The sequence below is a fragment of the Anolis carolinensis genome, chromosome 5, assembly GCF_035594765.1.
Source record: "Anolis carolinensis isolate JA03-04 chromosome 5, rAnoCar3.1.pri, whole genome shotgun sequence".
Lineage (NCBI taxonomy): Eukaryota > Metazoa > Chordata > Lepidosauria > Squamata > Dactyloidae > Anolis > Anolis carolinensis.
The window spans coordinates 185,669,067-185,689,826 of NC_085845.1; the positions used below are offsets into that span (position 1 = coordinate 185,669,067).

Sequence of the window (20,760 nt, forward strand, 5' to 3'; positions counted from 1 at the left end):
AATGGAAAGTCAATTTCTTTTTCCAACTAATGGTTATAACATTTGAAAAAGATTTTGTTGCATATTTTGAGGTTTTAAAAATCTCAGTTTCTTGCTTATTACTTTCTATTACTTAAAAAAACCCTTAATCTTATTCATAATAAACCATTGTCATAAAACAGGAAGATAATACCTGTAAGTGCCTCTAACATGCTTCTAAAAATAAGTTCTCTAAAAGAAACTACAAAATGTTACTCATTCCATCAGTTAAACAGGCAGGGAAGAGAGAGAGGAAAAGGGGTCTCTAGGTTTCATCAATCTCTGGAGACTTTACAGGGAATGAAAATGGCGGCAGAGGCCTCAACCGCCCAAATTTCCTTCTCCTTGCTAGCCTCAAGGCACTGTCAATGCACCTATTTGGCAGATTAAGAGCTGGTCAAGGGCTCTCACCCAATTTACTCACAAAAATAGGATGTGAGGCAAGAGAGAAGTAAATGTCAGATTTAGGATTCTTGTAGAATGCCACTTTTATTAATTATACTGATATTTTATTGCTGTAAGAATACTCTGTAAACCACCTTGAGAAGACTTTGTCTCAAAGGGCAGAATAAAAATAAAATTCGTAAAATAAAACCCCGAAGATACAGAGTCAGCAGTGGTGCAAAGTCAGAGGAAGAACATCTGAATTTTATCTAGGTCTTTTTTTTTTGCAGCATTTATTTTTGTCCATGTACTTTTTGGCTGAATTACTATTTCTATTGTACCAGTGAAAAACAAAGGTTTGGATACTGCTGCTTGCTCAAAGAGATATGCATTTGGGAAGTCTCTTTCACCTTACATAATTATAAACACTTTGATATCAGCTTGAACTGCCTTGACTTTATCCCATGGAATGTAATTTGTAGTTTTGTGACGTATATAATTTTATGTAATCTGCTAAGAAGCGCTACAGCCTCACCAAAGTGCAAATCCCATGGCAGTTAAAGAAGAATCAAAGTGCTACAATGTGAAGGGGGAAAAAAGACTGAAAGTCTGGTTTTCATGCAATACCTTGTAAAATTTCACTGCTGACAGGACTGGAAGCAAGGATAATTTTTCTTTCAAGCACAAAAAAAAGAGCCATTTGAAATTGAGCACAGGAGGTTGTGGACCCTAAAAGTGATTTTTGTAAGCTGTGCTTTGAAGATATTGTAGGTTCACAGAAAAAGGGCAGGAGCAAACACAAATCTTTCAGCCTGATAGAACTGTCCCTCTTCAATACAGTTCATCTGTCTCTCCATCAAAAAAAAAACACACCAAAATTGTTTAACTTCACATTCAGTGCTACTTGAATTGTTGCTTAGAGCATGGCTGGTATGCAGAATATACACGTCAAACTGAAGAGTTTGGAGAAAAGGGAGAAAAATCCCTTACACTGTACAATTAGCCAGAGAAACTGGGCGTCTACAGGGCTATCAACTCAAAGCTTTCCCACTCAGAAAGAGAGAGATTTTCTGGCATGCCAAACCAGATGAAGTCACTTCAAAAATAAAATGCAAGTATTTCAAGACCCTTCAAAACGGACAGAGTGAGGCCCTTTTTAAGCAAGACTTACAGGTTCTCCGTGGTGTTGAAGAGCAGAAGGGAACTAAGAGAGCTAATATTCCTTGGGAGACTGCCAAGACCCTCTTCAGCATCATCTTCCTGATGGACTTTTGTAGTGACACAGACGGGGAAATATTCTGGCTTCTCCTACAAAACACAAGCAATGCAGCAGTCAGTACTCCACTAGGACCAACACTTGTGATGAACGGATTCCTTGGTCATCTTTCAGGAAACATACTTTTTAAAGCAATCTTTATTCTTACAGCAATGCTTGCCTCCATATTAGCTAGGGAAAGTCAAGAACACTGCACATCAGGAATGCTAGGATAGAACCATTCCGTCTCTAGAGACTCCAAGGCTCCCTTCCAGAGGGATGTTCCTCTCGCTCTGTGGGGATCCCAGTTGTGTCATGGGGAAAGTGTATGTTTAAGCTCCACTGCGACATCCCTTCATTTCCATTTTCCTCTAAAGGCAGCAGTGGTCAATCTTGACTCTCCAGCTCTTGCTTGACTTCAATTCCCATGAGCTCTAGCAAGCATAGGGAGACTTAGTCCAAAAACATATGTATAGCTTAATATGTATAGTTCCATTAGAGATGAACATTTTGACTACAATCTTCCTGCCGCCTTCTGATTCCGATCAGCGACCTAAAACTATCTGACTACAGTCCAAGGGTCACTTTTTACAATGTAACCTACTATGGAACTATTTGCATCAGACGTACAACCTCTGAGGATGCCTGCCATAGATGTGGGTGAAACGTCAGGAGAGAATGCTTCTGGAACATGGCTGGAAAACACACAACAACCCTATTTGCATCAGACTGTTTCTCCTGACCTGGCCTATATCTGAAGAGACAGTTTAACTCAGACATGGGCAAACCTCCAGGTGTTTTGGACTTCAACTCCCACAATTCCTTACAGCCTACTGGATGTTAGGAATTGTGGGAGTTGAAGTCCAAACTACCTGTAGGGCCGAAGTTTGCCCATGCCTGGTCTAACTGATCTCAAAGACAACTCCAGGGACAATCTCCTTCATCTTCAGAAGGTCTCAAGAAGCAGGGCTTGCAAAGAATATCTGAAATCTGGGAGAATCCCTACAAGTAGTCAGTACTGAGCTTGGCAAATTAATGCCATAGTAAAATAAATTTACTTATTCATAATCTACATTTTTCTATGCAGACACCTTGTGGTTTTTGAGATTGAACCATGAAGCTTGTTTGACCAACATCCCTGTGAAAACTCATTGGTGGACTCTTTCGGCAGCCAGCAGCGGGGGGCCAAGAAGAGCAGGTGGCAAGACCTCTACTTTGGCTGGGTTAATATGTTCTCTACACACCCTGCAGCTCAACTCTCCATGAATTCTGAGGCCAGACTGAAATATTCATGCCACTTTGACTGTGACAGGCCTGGATTCCACTGAACTGCAGGAAAGTTTTAACACACTGAATTATTCAAAGACAGCTTTATTTTTGGGTTCTCTATAAAGGAAAGAAAGTGGGAGCCCAGAGGCAGTTAGCTGATCTCTTATTTGGAAATACTTTTTCTATGCATTTCAGGCTCCAGAAGTAGATGTCACGCACTGTATTCTCTTTGAAGATAGGCCATTTTCCTAGCGGTGACATTTCCGCTTAAACCAGTTGTGCCGAGTTGTATTGAGTGGTATAATTCTGCACTTGCATTTGGTACCCAGAAAAGCAAATTAGAATCAGAAGAATCATGAAGCTGGAAGGGACCACAAAGGCTATCTAATTCAACCACTTGCCATGTAGAAATAAAAAACTAGAACATTCATATGAGATGCTTCAAGACCTCCAAAGAAGGAGAGCCCACCACACTCTGAGATAATCCATTCCACTTCTGAAAACCTCTTCATCTCTTCTGCTTCCCTAAATTCTCCATCAGACTTTGTCCATCTCCAATAAGGCCTTCACAACCATCTCCATGCGAAAATCTAAAATCAAGAGGAGTCCTGCTTCTTTGTTTGAAGATCTTAACCAAGTATCCCCCTCACTAACCTGCAAGGATTTATCATCCAACGTTCGGTGTTTGCTTTGAATCTTGCGCCTTTGCCGTTTCTGGGCATCTGGACCCTTGGCACCAGCAAATATGGAGGAGTATTCCTGCAGTCGCTCAGGAGCAGGGTATTTTGAACTGGAAAATACCTTGGGATAGACATACAAAAATAGATTTATATATTTAATGCTTTTCTATAATATCCAATAGCCGTAGCTCTTAGGGCAGTTTCCAAAACAAATATCCTGGATGGAAGGATTCCACGTTCAAACCAATGGAAGCTTTTCCTCCAGTACACACAATGAGAATCCTCTCCATTGCTCTTCACAATATTTTGATCTGTTGCGTGCTCCCTGCCTTGAACTTGCTGTTTATATATTTTAAAAATCATTCATGCAATTTAGTCTGACCATCAGTCCTGGTGTAAGGGAAGTACTGCAGTGCATAAGAACAAGCTACCCAATACCTTGATTGCTTTCTTGCTGCCTTTGATCTTCTCAATTTTGGCTTGGGTAAGACTGACTCTGTCATTGATTGCCCGTAGCTGTTTCTGCCTGGTCTCCACTTGTTGGGAAATCCTAAGAATGAATGTATATTTTTAGTTAATGTATAATCATATTTATACAGTAAAAAAGTACACCCAGTGAAATACAGATTAAATAGAAGAAAAACCTTTTCAGATGTTGGTCACTACAAGCACCTTTAACAAGATCTTGCAACACAACTGCCAAACAAAGCTGTGATTTGCACAGTTCCAACAACTCTGATATAATACTTGCAATGAATAAATGGTTTATTTATTTATTTATTTATTTATTTACAACATTTATATCCCGCCCTTCTCACCCGAAGGGACTCAGGGCGGCGTACAAATTGGCAACAATTCAATGCCCACACATAATTAAAACAGTAATGAAAATCCAATAAAACAGTTAAAACAATATAAAAATATAAAACATATGATTAAAATCAATTCCTCCAAAATCCTCGTGCTGCTGCTGCTGATGATGATGGAAGGTGGAGAGGAAAAGAATAATAATCTAATTTCCTATAGAGAAGTTGTTTCGCAAAGTGCATTTTTCCAGCAATATCTGCCCTTGGGTATGTTGAAAATTTCAGCTGGAGCCAGATTGCTTATAGGGGCTGTTTATAGGGAGCATGCACTCTCTTATTATAACAGCTTCCCTGGTACTAGTCAGTTTCAAATCACAATTCCGAGTACTGGTTATGGCCTATCAAATTATATAAAACTTTTATCCAATCTATGTGAAGGACAGTGTCTTCCTATATGAGCCTGTCTATGTTCTGAGATCTTTAGAAGAGGCATCTCTCTAAGTCCTACCACTTTCATGGTCATGTTTGGTATAAACGTGGGAGATGGCCTGTTCTGTGGTTGCTCCCATACTCTAACTCAGTGGTTCTTGACCTGGGGTCCCCAGATGTTTTTAGCCTACAACTCCCAGAAATCCTAGCCAGTTTACCAGCTGTTAGGATTTCTGGGAGTTGAAGGCCAAAAATATCTGGGGACCCCAGGTCGAGAACCACTGCTCTAACTCCTTCCTTAAAAAGGTAAAGGTTCCCCCTGATGTTAAGTCCAGTCGTGTCCGACTCTGGGGGTTGGTGCTCATCTCCATTTCTAAGCCGAAGAGCCAGCATTGTCCGTAGACACCTCCAAGGTCATGTGGCTGGCATGACTGCATGGAACGCCGTTACCTTCCCGCCGGAGCGGTACCTATTGATCTCACATTTGCATGTTTTCGAACTGCTAGGTTGGCAGAAAACTCCTTCCTTAGGGAGGCTCTATTTGTTCCCTCCTTGCTATGCTTTCACATGAAGACCATTCTATTCCAGTAAGCTTTTGGTAACTTGTTGTTTTACATATAGAAAGCTTTTTGTTTCATGTTCTTTCTTCTATTTTTCTATTTCTATTTTTTATGCTAAGCTTTGAAATGTTCAAAATGGTTTGACTCCTATGGGTAGTTAAATACTATTTTCATCTCTCTTTTTTGTATGCTTTTAGCTATATATGGTTCTACTTGTAAATCAATGAATGTTCCGGTTTGGGGGGAAAGGCAAAAATGGAGAACAGTCTGACTCAGTGGGCAACTTCAAGATACGAGGGACGAATTTATCAGTTCCTAGGACTTTTGGGGGCTGCATGGCCTGCTAAAAAACCCAAGAAAATATAACTGTATATGTGTCCAGAAATCATCTTCTGGTTTTGATTTGATTTTTTAAAGGGTAAAACAGTGTAATAGGACCCTACCACCTATTGAAAAAGTTGATTGCTGGAGGCTTTCACCTTTTTTGTCTGGTTCAAAAATGCACTTCAGGGAAAACAGAGTTGAGATCACACAACCCCCCCCCCCCCCAGCTTTATGGCCTGCAAGTGGCTTAAGGGCCCCAGTTTGCTCACCCTGCTCTAATAAGATGCATTTGCCATATGAGATTGCTAAACAGATTTCTTGGATCATTGGATAATCCCCTTTGACTTTCAAACTGCTCTAACTGGCAGTCATTCCTTCACAACCTCATGTTTGGGTCAGTTGAGCATTGAAAAGGCTTAAGAAACAGAAGGTAGGAAGTAAAAGAGATTTCATTTGAATACGAAAAGAAAAGGAGAGAGCTCTGGACATGAAGAATCAAGGAAATGAGGTCAACAGGAAAGAATCTGGTCAGTTCTTTCTATCAGAGTTTTGACTCTATTCCAGTGCTATTTGAGCTGAAGAACCATCACTATTTCCTTACATAGCTGCTCCTTCTGCCCATTTTTTAATACATTCTCCCCCTTCATTTAATTCTTTTGAGCTTCGCATTCAAATCTTAGCCCAAGGCACATGTAAGTACTCAAACGGCATACATGATCCTTAGGTGAGTAATCCAATTGTTGCTGACCAAGGCGGCTAGAAAAGTGATAGTTACTTTGATCTTACTAATCTAGCGATTTCACAAATGAAACTGAAACCATGTTAGACATGTTCATGCATATTGCTGGCACACACATACCACGGAGGCTTGCTTTCACATCGTCTAGCCCTTCCTGTTCTCTATTAATTTTATGGAGAAAAAACTTAATGAAGAAATTGGGAGTCCAGACTAAGAAAAGCCATCTTAGATCAAAACAGAAGGTCTTAAAATTATAAATTTAAAAAATGTTCAGGGAATTTACATCCACTTGCGATGGACCTGATGAGACTGTGAACAGGATCATCTGACTCCCTCAAGTGCTCCTTGAGTGAGCTTACCAGCACACCTTCTTTATTTAGGTCCCTTTTTCAGAGCGAGACAGATGTCCCACCAAGCCAAGTATTATTTTAGCCTGACTGGAAAAAGATACTCCATGGGTCTCTGGCCCATGGGTCTCTGAAGCAGAACCTGGGAGACATTACTTTTGTGATCCACAATTGCCGTGCATAGAAAAGCCTTTTACTCCAGAGACTGAACCTTGGACCTTGTCCATGCAATCTGCCCATGAACTATGAGGCCATCCTCTCTAGTCTCTTTGGTGTCCCCATTGTCTGTGGAAGTGTGGTCAGCACACCAAATCCAACTCAGGTTGCTACCTTGAGTCCTGCTGATAGCAGTGGGATTAAACTACAATAAAGGGTTGAAAGCACACGTTGCTTAACAGCTTTACCACACTGCGCGTCCCATCACTAAGGAAACTGGTCTTCATATCATTTCTCTCTTCCCACTCACACCCTGCTTACTTACCAGTTTTGATCAGGTGATTAAGTATCATAAGATTTTTCTCACTAAGATTCAGGCCAATAAAGTAAACCTCTTGACCAAGCAAAAATAGACATGCCACGACATATTAATGCATGGAAAAGGTTCATCTGTCTTCACTGCAGGTTACATCTGGACTGGGGCCCGTAATGAATGCCGTTTCCCCCCCCAAAGGCTTTCCATCTGCCTTTTATGCACTACTTTCCCTCCTCCCTCTCCTGTGTGTATAACGTCAGGGTTTCCTTGAATTAATGAACCAGAAGGCACATCACTTCTCTCCTCTTAGCACAGCACAGCCTTAACATCCAGGGGAAAAGAAATCTAACATTCCTTTAGGTTGCCTTCTAAAATAGAGACTCATTCAGTCAGAGGCTGATCAGGGTGGGACTGATCCATGCAGAAAATAAACTAATCTTTCTTTCCCTCTTCCCAATTTGCTTGGGCACTGGAAGATAAATGCACCTGAGGCTGAAGGACAGAGACACTGTGTTAAGGATGTGTGTGATATTAATCTCAGGCAGGTCAGCTCTCTGTTGCAGAATGGTAAACAGCAGGTACCATACTTAGTATGCAAGCTGCCTCACTTTTACCATCACTCACATCTCTCATTTTCAGCATTTTTTCTGGAGTGTGCATAAACAAAATACTTTGGCAATTCAAGGAACAACTTACATGAAAAATGATTTTTAGTACATAATTGCAGTATGCTGCCTTCCCTGATATAGGCCCTTCCCGATGTTTTAGGTCCATCAGCCCTCATTGGCCATGTTGCCTGGAAATGATGGCAGCTACAGTCTACAATATCTAGAGAGCTAAGGCTGGTGTAGAAATCACAGGAAGAATGGGAATCTTTTGACCTGTTGGTTGCATATGACTTCTCTTTACAATATATACAGTAGAGTCTCACTTATCCAACACTAAGTTATCCAACGTTCTGGATTATCCAACGCTTTCTTGTAGTCAATGTTTTCAATACATCGTGATATTTTGGTGCCAAGTTCGTAAATACAATTATTTATTTATTTATTTATTTATTTACAGCATTTATATTCCGCCCTTCTCACCCCGAAGGGGACTCAGGGCGGATCACATTACACATATAGGCAAACATTCAATGCCTTTTAACATAGAACAAAGACAAAGAAACATAGGCTCCGAGCGGGCCTCGAACTCATGACCTCCTGGTCAGAGTGATTCATTGCAGTTAATTGCAGCTGGCTTGCTCTCCCGCCTGTGCCACAGCCCGTGTATTACTGTGTATTGAACTACTTTTTCTGCCAAATTTGTGGTATAACATGATGTTTTGTGCTTAATTTGTAAAAGCATAACCTAATTTGATGTTTAATAGGCTTTTCCTTAATCCCTCCTTATAATCCAACATATTCACTTATCCAACATTCTGCCAGCCTGTTTATGTTGGGTGAGACTCTACTGTATATGTAGAAGGCAAGTATGGAAAAATGTTATTGTCAGTTAATTCCCAAAAGTTTGAATGTGGCAGTTCTTGTGTACATTTGCTCCAAGGTCAAGTCGAGACCCTGATTGAACTAATATATGTTGATATTTATTCATTTATTTATTTCAATTATTTATACCCCGCCCTTCTCACCTGAGGGGACTCAGGGCAGCTTACAAGTGGCAATTGATGCCGTTACACTGTTATACAATGAACTAAAATGTTAAAATAGTTAAAACAGTAATAAAATACAATATACAAAGTTTAAAACAATGCAAAGTGCTTATGCCACGTGATATGTTCGCAAAAACAGAAGTTTTGTTGTCTCTCTCCTTTTTGGTTATCCCCAACTTTCCCAAACCAATAAATCCTCTGGAGTTCTTTTTGCACTATTTGGCATGGAAGCCCTATGCAAAGACACACAGAAGAAGGCAAGAATATCTAAGATAGATGAGGGGGTAGGGAATCACATATTTGGGTTATCTTTTGTGTTCTGTCAACTTAATGTGTTCCATATGAACTTGATGGTTAGGCTGTTCTTCAGAGAACCAGATCTATGCCCTGTCCTGTCAGATATTTGGTGGGTAGGCACAAGAGACAAGGCCTTTTCTGAAATGCTGTCTAATTTTGCAGAAGCTGTTGTAGAATGCCAGGCGTTATCACACCTTATCTTCTAAACTAGTATTGCAGCCATTTGGGTTGCTGACTAATTTATATACATTTTTGTTTGCCATTTAACAGCCACACATTTATCCAACTCACACTATTTCAATATCTTTAAAAACTCTCTCACAACAGGGACATCTGGTAAGCAGGTGATATTTCACATAAAATGCCAAATTTGCTTAAATTCACAGCCAAGTGACACAACGAAAGCCTTAGATAGCTATTGCTGGTCTGAGCTGCCTTAAATTTTAGGCATGGGTGGGTACCACTGAGACCTCCCTGTCTCCTAATACATTCAGCAGGAAAGGGCACCTGCCTTCATACCATTGTTTCCAGGCTTTTCTCATGTTCTGGGGAGTCCCTGTTGGGAACAGGAGACTAGACTACAAGGATCATTTGTGGCTTTTCTCATACTCTCCCATTCTAAACTGTTTATAGATGATCCATTATACATATTTTTTCTTAACAAAGTGGTACCAGTGCACAATGGAGAGAAAAATATTGAGCTCTGATACTCTTAATTGTGCAATGTGATATCTTGGATGGAGTATTACTAGGTAAGGCTTTACAGCAATGAATTCAGGCATGTTCTGAGAGCACATGCCTACAAAGCACCTTGTGACTTTGGCCAAAGCCACATCTTTTATGAACTGAAAGCAATACCCAAATGCACACTGAACTATCTAAAAGGAAAATGTTATTAAATATGATGCAATCAAGATATATGTGCACACAATAACTGAATTAGGAAATAGTGACTACATGTTAGAACTTCATAAATGACAACAGTACCATAAAAAATACAATCAAGCACTCAACAGACACAATTGCTTTATAAAGAGGAAATACTAACTCAAATGAGCAAACCTGCAAGGGTTTAAAGCTTAGTAGCATGATACTTAAAGGGTTGTTACGGGAACAGAGAGATGAGAGAAAAAATATGTTCGAAAGTAAAGACAATAAAACATTTTTAATACAAACCAGAAAAGAGGGAGCTGCAATGTGCAGGGAAATTGCTATATTTACTCATGTGCAAGTCTGGAAATTTTAGTCCAAAACCCCCAAAACCTTGGGTCATCTTATACATGGCTGGATTGTAATTATTGTATCTTAACTCTTTTCCAAAATCATAGAATCATAGAATCATAGAATAGTAGAGTTGGAAGAGACCACATGGGCCATCTAGTCCAACCCCCTGCTAAGAAGCAGGAAATCGCATTCAAAGCACCCCCGACAGATGGCCATCCAGCCTCTGCTTAAAAGACTCCAAGGAAGGAGCGTCCACCATGGCCCCGGGGAGAGAGTTCCACTGTCGAACAGCCCTCACTGTGAGGAAGTTCTTCCTGATGTTCAAGTGGAATCTCCTTTCCTGTAGTTTGAAGCCATTGTTCCGTGTCCTAGTCTGCAGGGCAGCAGAAAACAAGCTTGCTCCCTCTTCCCTATGACTTCCCTTCACGTATTTGTACATGGCTATCATGTCTCCTCTCAGCCTTCTCTTCTGCAGGCTAAACATGCCCAGCTCTTTAAGCCGCTCCTCACAGGGCTTGTTCTCCAGACCCTTAATCATTTTAGTCGCCCTCCTCTGGCGACTAAAGGGAACCATCAACTTTTCTGAGTAGATTGGTGCAAGGCAGGGGTTTAGTCTGTTCTGGGATAACCTAAAAGAAGCCTCAACCCCCTCAACTTTCTCCATTGTGACACCATTTCTGGCCTTTTAAAATGCCTGAGTGAGAAAATAGCGATGATAGAGAGAAGATGAGTGTTTTCCTGATATTGACTGAGCTCTCGGCTCCACTCAGAGAAGGGGTTGATTTCTTTTTAGAAAAGTGGTATTACTACATTTTTTTTAATCAAAAAGGAACCACCACCCCTCTCTGAGTAGAGTTGTAAAAAGCCTTTTTGAGAGAGATGGCTAACCCATAATTTTGGCCCCAGAATCTACCAAACTGCAGCTTTAAAGGAATGAGATCTAATCTGGGCAGTGATTTTAGCAACAGGCCTTCCAAAAGAGAGCCAGTCTTGCTCGATGCTTCACGAAGACCCCACCTCCAAAACCAACTAGCTTCAAATATGGAATTATTTTAAAGCATCTTAGGCAAAAAGAAGAAAGAAAGATGCATGCTTTCCAAAGCTCTCTAACTCAAAGAAACCTCTTAATACAAAGAATGCTCATCTGAACATCTTAAAAATGACTAAACAAATAGTTTAATAAGATAGTAATGTATTTTATTAAACCTGTTCAAGAAAGACGTCACATTGTTTTTTATTATTATTATTATTACAAATTTTTATTTTTTTAAACACAAAAAATACATACCATAGACATACAAAACATTTACAATTCCCACCATCAACATGAGGATTGTTTTTTTACATATTCATTTCTTTGTGAGACAATCTTTATATCTTTATCCATTTTCATCCTATATACTATATAACATTTGTATCTTATTTCTTATGGCTTGATCTCCAGATTGATTCATGATATAGTTCTTTACCCTTGTCCATCTTTCTTCCATTTCTCTTGTTCTATTCTCATTCGTTTTTACAACATTTAGTTTCACATTCATAATTTCAAATTCCATTTGCTCCACCATATATTGGTACCATTTACTTACTGACCATTTTGATTTATCTTTCCACCCTAATACTATAACTGCTTGTGCACATTCAATTATTGTTTCTTTTAATTATTCTTTCTGTTAATCACCCTTGCCTCAATGGCATTCCAATTAATGGCATTCCTGTCTACAATGCAGCTGGGAGAGGCAGGAACTTGTCTCGGGATATTCAGTATTTCAACAGTTTCATCAGTTTTCTTAGAAAACTTGGTGATAAGTAAATAATGGAATTCTGTATAGGAACTAAGAAACTATGGGATAGGATCCCCAGACTTTTTAGCTGAACTTTCCAATTCTTAAGCAGGCAATCAAAGAGGTTCAGTTTTAGAACACTGACATGTACATCTGGATAGGAATATTGTAGAGATATGGCTGACTCCTAAGAAGGGTATAGCTCAATGTTTTGTCAACAGTTGGATTTGATGGACACAGCAAGGGAAGACATACTTGAATAAAGGAAAGTCACCATGTCAATAGTAAAGACAGTGAAAGCCAAAGTGTTTTACAAGGTCTGGATCAATGGGCACTACAGGATTAGGGATGAATCAGTCATATGTTCTCAGTATGTACTGTACAGATGCCAAACTGCTTGAAAGGCAAGGTTTTATGGACAGATAAGTCAATACCATCTTCCTGAAGAGAACAAGACATCAAAGGGTCATTTGCAATCAGTACTGGGGCCTAAGGCATGAACAATCGACTGGCAATAATTCACTCCAATAAAGAGGGGGCCAGGGAAAAAATGGGAGAAGGTTAAGCAATTACAGCTAAGCATCAGAAACGTCAAGAGAAGCTATGAGGTAGACCTCCCCAGAATACCAAACAACCCCAATTTCATGTCTCAAGTACAAAAGTAAATGATCAGTCAAGTAGAAAGAACATTACAGAATGGAATCAGAAATGAACAGCACAAGAGGAAAAAACAGCTCAACTATTAAATGAGTTTTCCTGAAGATCTACCACATATAGCAAGAGGGATGCTAGGCTGCAGGACTGCTGATCTGCACACCCTCCAGTCCTAATTTTGTAATGTGTAAAACGGCAAATTAAGAATGAGAACGATGCTGACTTCATTTAACACAATTTGCAGCCACCTTTTGCAAATGTTGGATTAAATGGGCAGAGAAAAACTCTTATGAAAGGGGATAGTAGGGCCTAAACTATTAGTCTCAGCTCTTTGTCAATCCTTATTTGATGTAAGGTTAGACAAATGATTATTACTCTAGGGAGATATTGAGACTACAAAAAAAGGAAGATTGGAAAATAAGTGGACACTAAGAACAAGATCAACACAAACCAATGCTCTGTTTAAACTAGGAGGTACAGTAGAGTCTCACTTATCCAACATTCGCTTATCCAGCGTTCTGGATTATCTAACGCATTTTTGTAGGCTTTGTGAGCAGGCGTTTGATGAGTGAATTCTGTTGGCTCGACTCGGTCTGGATTAAGGTTTATATACAAGGTCTTGTGGACGAATGGCTCAAGTATTTTATAATGTATGGTTTTAAATCTATTTATTGTATTTTGTTAAATTATCTAATTGTTTTAATTGCTTATGTTTTATCTTTTTGTATTGTATATTGGCATTGAATTTTGCCAGATTGTGAGCTGCCCTGAGTCCCTTCGGGTGAGAAGGGCGGGATAGAAATGATAGAAATAAATAAATAAATAGTCAATGTTTTCAATACTTCCTGATATTTTTGTGCTAAATTAGTAAATACAGTAATTACTACATAGCATTACTGCCTATTGAACTACTTTTTCTGTCAAATTTGTTGTATAACATGTTTTGGTGCTTAATTTGTAAAATCATAACCTAATTTGATGTTTAATAGGCTTCTCCTTAATCTGTCCTTATTATCCAACATATTCACTTATCCAATGTTCTGCCGGCCTGTTTATGTTGGATAAGTGAGACTCTACTGTATGTGGACAGTGTCTGGTGAAATCTCAGGTACATATGCTTCCATACAACAAACAGGAGGAAAAGAATGCAAACTCTGGACACTTCCTAAACTTGCAAAATCACCCTCAGTCATCTGTAGAATACAGGCTAAAATGTTACACAACCCAGACATTCTCTTTTGAGTTCCACTCTGCATATTCTGGTCATAAATTCATATTGTTCTATGGTTTTGGGAGGAGTTAGTTTACTTTTGTCACTGACTCAACAAAAATGTTGCTGAAGATCAATTCTTTCTTTTAGGAACAAACGAATATACTCACATGGAAGAAAAGAAAAAAACCCAATTATTATTTGAGATAATGCCAACCTCATCTCCAGGCCCATGATACTCATGAAAGGCAAATAGCAATGTAGGCTCAGTCAGTATACATACACAGCAAAATTAAGTTATCAGCATGGGACAAAAGGCTCCATATCATCTCAGACAGCAGAGACAGAAATCTTATTTTTAATATTCTACTCAAATGAAATCTCTATTATAGGAAGCTTTTTTTCTGCAATACATATCAAATTGTCCTATACCAAGGTTGCCAGAGAGAAAACTTGGAAGCGATACTTGTGCCATTAATGGTTGTCTAGAAGAGTGAATCTCAGCAGACATTACCTGATTGCAAGTAGAACAACTCCAGTAGAAATTCCTTCTTCCACACAACCATCAAAGACTGAGGATCCATCTGCAGTTTTCACTTGACCAACCCTATTCTAGTCACTTCTACAACACCAGATATGGACAATTTGCAACCTTTAAGATATCTCTGCACTGCACTGCACCTCACTTTCCTTTAGTCTTCTTCACTGTCTTTGCAGGCTAGGAACTACAATCCAACAAGATCTGAGGGTTCCGTGTTGCCAGCCCTTATACAACAAAAATGTCCAAGTTGGCTCAGGATCAAGGTGTCTTGATCTCATTCTACTAGGTCAATTTTTGCCTTTGCTGTCATTATGAAGTCAAAGAGGCTGAAGGAAGAGTTCAATCTAGGCTGGGCAGAGGCTCTCACCTTCTGTACTTCAGCCACTTCAGCCATTTTTACATAGTTGTCTCCACTGTAGAAGTGGGAAGCCAACAATGCCTTTCCAGAGTGAGGAAAGGGCAGGAGACCCCATGTCCCACTTCAAAATATGGGAAAGGTCTTTTTGAACTACAATTCTTACAATCTACACCCAGCATGTGGGATTCTGGAGGATATAGTTTTAAAAAATAACTTTTCCTGGCTCTTCTGCCCCTTGGCCTTCTAAAGATAAGGAAAGTGCTGTACAGCCAATAAATTCCCAAGACAGATTCCACCAGTAAGGCTGTAATTTACGCATGAGAGTACAGGAGCAAGCAACAGACATTTGCAATTTGTGACTGTTCAGGGAGGCATTTAAAAGTCCATTAGAAATTCCAGTTTCACCTCAAAACTTTGAAAGGCATCAAATTACGCAGCGTGTTTTCTCTCCCCTCTAGAGAAGCCATATAAGTTCAAGTCTTCTGTCTCAGGGGAGCAAAGCACCCCAGCCCAATTTGTTTGCCTTCTGCTCTTTTCCTTTCTCTGCCTTTTACAAAGAAGCAAACAGTTTCTTTGCGTCCTATTTCATGTCTGAGTAAGTGCAATCAAGAAGATGATGGGTAGAAATCCCGTGAGAAAATGTAATCAAGATTTCTTCTTCCCCCGCACTAAGCTATTGGTTATTATCCTAATTAATGTTTATCACACTTTGATTACTCCTTGAGCCTGATTTGCAGGTGCTGATGTGCTGGCAGACAGCTCTACTTTGGAAGGTGCTAAAGTGCCTTTTGGGGCTTGTAAAGATCAGAGCTGTCAGGATGCCTGCGCACATACACAGATGTACGTGTACACACACATTCGCACAACATTATCTTTTGTGCCGCAGGTTCCACGGGGTGTGTTCTTGACCTACAAAATTAACTTTGGTTTCTCAGCTTTTTTCCCTCCATAAAGCACTCTGCAGATTTAAAATGTGGCAATTTTCAAAGCGATGTTTTCATGTTTCCTACACTGTGTGAACTCTACTGTAATATGGTAATTTCCTATCATGCTTTGGAAATGTCAGAAACACATTTTGTTATATGGGATAAGTCCATAAGAGAGCTCCTTCTCCACTTTCTTGGAGGTGGTGTTGCCAACACATTGGGAATCAATGGCATCTGTTCCTTCTTCATTCAGCCATAATCTGAACATCACTAAATGTAGGGACACACCAATGCTGTAATAATCATAGAATCATAGAGTTGGAAGAGACCCCGTGGGCCATCCAGTCCAACCCCCTGCCAAGAAGAAGGAAAACAGCATTCAAAGCACCCCCAATAGATGGCCATCCAGCCTCTGTTTAAAAGCCTCCAAAGAAGGAGATTCTTGTAAGAATATAACAAGAGCTCCATTGGATCAGATGAAAAATCCACTCCATGTCCTATTGACAAAGGGGTGAATCAGTTGTCTATGGATAGTCTTCCAAGAGAACCTGAGTGTTGCTTGCACCTCCTTCTTGCTTTCCACAAGATCTGATCTGGAAGGAAATATATAGTCATCCTGACTAATAATCACTGATAGCCCAATCATCAATTTACCTAAATTATCTTAACTTATTGACGATATATACTCATGTATAAGTTGACTTCATATATAAATCAACTGTAGATTTTGGGGGCATAATTATGGATTTGGATCTGACTTCTAGAGAAATCAAGGGCCATTCTGCAGAAAGGGGAAAGTACAGTGTTCCCTCAAGGAGACCAACCACCCTTGGTCACCATCATTGCTATTTCCAAATTATGAGAGAATGAGTTTATATGACCAACAAGACTCCTCCAACTCTATAGTTCGATGAATCTCACCAAATCAAAAGGACTATAAGAAAACCCATAGAATGTTGGGAATCAACCAATATTAACAATTGAATGGCAGCTATTAAAAATACCAATGCTTATATCTAATTTAACATTTGATCACATCTAATCGAGCTGAGAATTTCTATCATAAGTACTCTTGTGTATGTAGGTTAGGTGTGGACAAAGGGTGGCCCCTTAGGCCATAAAAGCCCCCAACATTTTTTGTGGCCTTCTTGTACCCCAAGACAAATTAAAATCCAAAGATCTCAAAATCAGTGTTGAACTTTATTGACAAACTTTGTTGACAAAAGTGTTGAACTTTATCTAACAGCAGATTACTAAACAGAATTTTGTTTGTTTGTAGGAAAGGCACTATTTTGCAGTGAAAACAGTACAATTACTAGTGCTGCCAAATACCTCAATTCACATAGAAAACAAACCCAAGGTTTCCGCTACACAGAGCAACTGGCTAATGTGGTCAACTGCCGTTATTCACATCAGAAACCTTTTATTTGAATGAAAACCCTAGTTTAGCAAACTTTTTAAAGGCTAGAAAGCAGTGGTGGCTGGCGTCCAGTTCTGTTGCTGCCTGTGCTGCACTTTCCTTTTAAGTTAACTTACATTTAATGGTTTACCAGGTTGATTTAAAATTAAAAAATGTTCCACAATGGATTAAAATCACTCTATAATGAATTTAATTTACTCTCTAGTCAATATATAATTTAATTAAATTGGTTGCAGCTAATTCTAACTCTTTTCATCTATTTAATTTTAAAGAGTTATTTTACATTTATGTGGCCAAATTTATGTACTTTCAATTAATAAAAAATGTGGTCCTAGAGCACTTAGTCTGAGAGAGAAGTGGCTTCCATCCCAAGGGCAGTTGCCAGATCCTAATCCAAGAACTACCTCTGCACAGTGTCCTCTCAATATATTTTTTTCTTTTGTCAATTATCAAAACACACTAATAGGAATATATGGTTTAGATGAAAAAACAGCAGGGAACGATAAAAACATAACAGACACATCAGTGATTTGATTCCTCAAATGGTGATAGTCAACTGGTCTACTGCCTGCTTGTTGATCATGACATCCACAGTATAAATGGCATCCTTTCTCATTAGCCATTTCACTTGTTTATTTCTGTGTTAGCAGCAGTAAGAGTAAGAACAGCTTTCTCTAGATCTGGAAGTATTCAGCTTATCACTTTGAATGTCCGCTTCTCTACTGACACAATATGAATGGTGAAACAAGGGAAAATCAAATCTGGCTGTTTAAAGACTCAAAGCCTATAAAATTAATCTGGAAATGTTGAGCAGGTATTTCTATAAACGAACAAGATATATCACTCTGAAGAAAAACCACAGAGTTGTTCTAGATTTGCAAGACAAGGTTGTATGCTGATGTAAACTTAACATTTCACTGGTATGAAGAGCTAGCTGCCTATCCTCTTTTTGTTTTAGCAGTCTCTAAAATTTGCACAGATTGAGTTACCAGTCATTTGTGGCACAGAAAGCAAGCCAGTTCAGCCATCTGCCATGGGCAAAACAGTCTTCTACTATCTGCTTCGCACATTCTGCTGTTTACATGCACACAAAAAGCTAACATATAAATATTTTAAACAATTTATACAGGGGTATTTGTCAGGAAGCTGTAGAAATCTGCACCCCTATATTGAAGAATATGGAAAACCTGTGCCTGGATTATACCAGTTTCAACGCAGGGACTTGCATACTCTTCCAAATCATCCACCTAGAGAACTACAATGCACACAGCTTTCTCCTTCCCACTGTAATTTTTAATACCAATGTATTTTTTCCATGGATGGATGGAATAGCATTCCATTATGTGAGTTCTGATTTCTCTCTCTTGGCTTTGCCATCACACTCTGTGTTACAAGCTCAGAGGATCAAAGTTTGTCCTTAAGATTTTTATTGATTTTTTTATGCTTTCCAATGCCTTCGGCCATTGGAGGAAATATTACTAATCATTTTTAAATGCACATTTATGGCCTTCGCCTTCACTTATGCTTTAAGTAAGCTAGCTTCTGAATACTACATCAACATATTGTTATAAAATCTATGGAAAATAATGTCTCAAATTGGTACTCATGTAACCCAAAGTTGATTCAGGTTTTGACGTTTGTTCAACGAAACTGACATGTGTACCACAACTATATTTTCAGAATGATAAAAGAACCACTTTGGCACAAAAAGGGCATTTTACAAGTAGCAACACTTCTAGTATGAAGGGTTTTTTTCATTCTTGATTTCTCAGATTCAGATCCATTAGAAAGGAGGGCAATCCCAGTCATATAATCCCTAACACTCAGTCATCTTTCTCTCTTTCACACTACACAATTGCAGCACTTTTGAACCATGTTTAACTACTATGGTTCTGTTCTAAAGAATCACGAGGAATGTAATTTAATGAGAAACTAGAGTCCTCTGGCAGAAAATTATAAATACTTCATAGAGTTACAAATCCCAGGGCCACATAGGACGGAGGCATCACAGTGGAACTGAAATCAAACTGCTATGATAGAGTAATATGAAAGAGGTCTCTGTCAATGTTGCTGTTCCTTCAGTTGTCCCATGCTACTGTACATCTAGCTGCAATACTCACTTTGTTAGTTTACCTTCAGCTTTCCTTCAAGACTTGTTTGCCTTTCCCATATTGCCACTCAATTTGTTCATTTTGCCTGTTGTTCTATCAGCATCTTCCCATTCTATAACTTGGGTAGTTTCCTTATCTCTTTTCAAATCAACACAAATTTATTAGTTCTGAAGATTATACAGCATCTATCTATTAACAATTAACAGAATATAATAGATTATACAGCATCTGTCTATTAACAGCAATTAACAGAATAACACTGACAAGAGGCTCAAGCGATGGATGGATGCCCGTGAATGTGGATAGATGTATTTTGACTGATGTTGTCAAGTATGAGGGGGTGATGAATATTGTTGATTTTAGTTGCAATTTTCTTTTTTCTGTCTCTCTCTCTCCACTCTCCTGGCTCTGATAATCTTGCTCCATTATACTTCTCTCTTAAACTCACTGTTCCAATTGTGAAACTTTACTTAAGAGGTGCTTCCATCCCTGAAATTCGTTTTATCTATATCCTCTTCAACCCCCCCCCCCCCCAATAATCTTATCAAAGTTATTGCTTCTTTCCTTTCCCCAAAATGAACCTTCCCTGCTGTCTTCCTCTGCTACAGCCAGATCTGCTTTCCCATGATTTCTTCCTTCCCTTTCCCTTTCCCTTTCTTTCTTTCTTTGAAAAATAGGGCCTGTTTTAAAATACATGCTTGCTGACAAAACACAAGCCAACAACAGGTATTGAATCCACAGCATGAGGAATCTCAAGCTGATTGAGATACACCAGCTGCTTTGTATCAACTGGACAGGGCTTGGTCAAGGAGTATTCCCACAATCTTAGAATCATAGAACAACAGAGTTGCAAGTAACCACATGAGCCATATAATCCAACCCCCTGCCATGCAGGAAAAACACAATCAAAGTATCCCTGACAGATGGCTATCCAGCCTCTGTTTAAAAGTTTCGAAGGAAGGAACTTCCATCACACTCTGAGGCAGAGAGTTCCACTATTGAACAGTTCATACAGTCAAGAAGTTCTTCCTAATGTTCAGGCGGAATCTCCTTTTCTGCAATTTGAACCCACTGCTCTGAGTTCTAGTTTCAAGAGCAGCAGAAAACAAACCTGCTCCCCCTCTCCTTATGATACCCTTTCACATATGTATACATGGCTATCATGTCTCCTCTCAACCTTCTCTTCTGCAGGCTAAACATGCCTAGTTCTTTTAAGACTCTTCTCATAGGGCATGGTCTCTAGACCTTTGATCATTTTAATCACTCTCCTATGGACACCTTCCAGCTTGTCAATATCT

General features: G+C 39.3%; 1 protein-coding gene across 5 annotated transcripts in view; it reads right to left on the reverse strand.

Annotated features, from left to right (window-relative positions):
* washc1 (WASH complex subunit 1) overlaps positions 1 to 20,760 on the reverse strand; it is a 67,095-nt gene that overhangs the window by 8,171 nt on the left and 38,164 nt on the right. For all 5 annotated transcript variants that reach the window (XM_008110429.3, XM_008110431.3, XM_008110432.3 and 2 more), the window contains 3 exons: positions 4,045 to 4,156; positions 3,581 to 3,727; positions 1,574 to 1,710 (listed from right to left, as the gene is read on the reverse strand). In XM_008110429.3, the coding sequence (XP_008108636.1) occupies positions 1,574 to 1,710; positions 3,581 to 3,727; positions 4,045 to 4,156 (396 nt within the window). The remainder of the gene's footprint in view (positions 1 to 1,573; positions 1,711 to 3,580; positions 3,728 to 4,044; positions 4,157 to 20,760) is intronic.